Raw genomic sequence first — 2,398 nt, 5'->3', positions numbered from 1 at the left:
GAAAGGACTCACTAGTTCCCTATCCAGTCGTTCTTGCCGATTCGTTTGCCATCGCTTTGCGATCCATTTCCAATTTGTTGACGGCTAGATCGTTTTCTTATCCCGTTGCAGATCATTTCCCACTCTTCTGCTATTCATTTACTAGTGTGATACAACGACTTGTCATGCGAAGAGACTAGTAATCTCTTCTCCTTCATTCACTCGCCGGGCAGTGGCTGCGCAGGCGACGGCGCGGGGGCTCGTCTAGCTCCTCCGTAGTCACCCGGGGCACTTGCGACCGCAAGAGAGGTCCAAGACGACAACGAACCTCGGTCACGTCCCTTCCAGGAGTCGCGATCGAGAGAAATGCTACTGGCTAAAGGCAAACAAAACACTAGCAGTCAATCAAAAGGCAAACACAAGGCTAGGTCAAGGCGAGCAAAAGGAAAAATAGCATTTCTGTCCTCGGCACAGTTGTTGTCATGGGTGTTGGTGGCGAAATGTGGGAATGGGTGCTCCTTACGCATTCCATTAACACGACGTCTTACGCAGCGCTGTGGCGAGCCAGCGAAGACCATCGTAAAGTCCGTCGCCTGTTGTCGCACAGCACGCTTGGACAAACCACCGCTGACGAACCGCGTGCAATTGAAGCGCCTCGGTCACATCCGCAATGCTCATGGCCTGCGGAAGATCTTGTTTGTTGCCGTAGACAAGAAGAACTGCGTCTCGAAGGTCGTCGGACGCTAAAATGTTGTGCAGATGGTCACGTGCCGAGCCCATGCGCGCACGGTCGGTGGTATCAACGACAAACAGGATTGCATCAGCGCCTTCGTAGTAGTGGCGCACGATCGACGAGAGGCGGTAGTTGCCACCGACGTCCCACAACGTGCAGTCGAGGCCTTGGAGCTGGAACCGCTCGACGTTGAAGCCTATTGTCGAAATGGTCGTGATCGGTTCCATGTTGCTGCTGTCGTCTGTCGGGTGAAGCGTGCGCTGAAGCTGGTAGAGGAGTGTGGTTTTGCCAACGGCGTCGAGGCCCAGCATGACCAACCGAGTCTTTTTGTTTGGCGCAAAGAGCCACATACACGAGTAGACGAGACCCATCGAAAAGGCAAGTGCGCTCCCCCCTCTAATCTGTACGATGCGCCACGTCGTGCCACGTCATGGGGAGGTGGCCAATCAAACGCGAGCACGCGTTCGATCTGCATCGTCCGACACGATCCTCTTGACTTTTTCAGCAGGCGTGCCGCTTTGGGTGCTACATGTAGTAGTAGCACTTTGGACAGCAGTCACTTCCTCGAGCAAGACAATACCCGAGGCCCATCGAGCCACCAAGGCTTTGTAGATTCGGTACAATGAGGAAGCTCCTTGACAGGGCTTGCATGCGATACTGTAGCTTACTAGTATAAAGCAACCGCGAATGCCATACGTCGTAGCGATGCACGAGCCTCTCTCCTCTTGGTGCCAACGCCGCAGTACCGATGGATTCAACGATGTCCATCGTACAACACTTGGTATATTTTGTTACGTGTCGGTTTCAAATGCTCCATTATCGCAAAAGGTCCAACCAGTGCGATACCATAGGACCCACAATCCTTCAAATCAAAAGACTCATTTCAACAACAACACGTTCACCAAACGATCGTAGCACGCACATAATGCAATTGCCGCACCAAGGGTCGATACACAGCATGCATAGATAGACCCTTGGTCCAACGTAGCAAAACCACGCAATAGACAAGGCCATAGAAAAGTCATGAGTCGGTCGATAAACCGGACGGAATCTCAAGTCCCTTGTCCTCGCCATTATTCTCTCAAGCTCATGGCAACGATATGTCTGTCATAAGTCACGCTGCCCCCGTGCGCCGCATCGTGCAAGGCTATTTACTATCGTCTTGGCAGCATGACACACGCACTCGTAGAGTAGCAACACGTGGATTCATCTTATCCGAGCACCTTCTTAAAAGGCGAGCGGGCGCACCGTCATAAAGTGGCGCACCTGTTCGTCGGTGATGGCCGCGCGCTTGGCCTGGAAGTCGGCGTTCGATGCAACGACAATGTCGATGAGCTTGTCCTTGACCTGGCCCGACATCATGCGGCCCTCGCCGTACTCTTTCGCGATCGCCGCGAGCTCCGCGTCGTCCTCGAGAAGGAACGTCAAGTACTGGTACGGGATGTCGACGTCCAAGTTGGCGCCGTACTTTTCGTGGTCGGCCTTGGTTTCGCCACCGCCGCTGAAGGCGTACTTGCGGATCTTGTCGGCCACGTCCGCGGCCGAGTCGGACACGAAAATGGTCGGCGACGGGCCGCTCGAGCTCATCTTGGTGGTCGCGCCTTCGAGCGCGGGGAAGAATTTCGAGAGGATCAGCGCCGGCTTGGCGTACCCGATGCGGGGCGCGACGTCGCGCGTCATGCGGAA

General features: G+C 54.7%; 2 protein-coding genes across 2 annotated transcripts; both read right to left on the bottom strand.

The window, feature by feature from the left end:
- Positions 1 to 424: 424 nt before the first annotated feature.
- Positions 425 to 1,083, bottom strand: SPRG_18340 (hypothetical protein; the record flags this gene model as incomplete). Its single annotated transcript, XM_012357778.1, has 1 exon — positions 425 to 1,083. One exon carries the CDS (start codon positions 1,081 to 1,083, stop codon positions 511 to 513), a length of 573 nt encoding a protein of 190 aa, XP_012213168.1. The 3' UTR covers positions 425 to 510.
- An 856-nt stretch (positions 1,084 to 1,939) lies between these two features.
- Positions 1,940 to 2,398, bottom strand: SPRG_18339 (hypothetical protein; the record flags this gene model as incomplete). Its single annotated transcript, XM_012357777.1, has 2 exons — positions 2,036 to 2,398; positions 1,940 to 1,978 (listed from the first exon to the last, which is right to left on the bottom strand). Exons 1-2 carry the CDS (start codon positions 2,390 to 2,392, stop codon positions 1,940 to 1,942), a joined length of 396 nt encoding a protein of 131 aa, XP_012213167.1. The 5' UTR covers positions 2,393 to 2,398.

The sequence above is a fragment of the Saprolegnia parasitica genome (genome assembly GCF_000151545.1).
Source record: "Saprolegnia parasitica CBS 223.65 unplaced genomic scaffold supercont2.1133, whole genome shotgun sequence".
Taxonomy (NCBI): Eukaryota; Oomycota; class Saprolegniomycetes; order Saprolegniales; family Saprolegniaceae; genus Saprolegnia; species Saprolegnia parasitica.
This window is presented reverse-complemented; position numbering and strand designations above follow the sequence as displayed.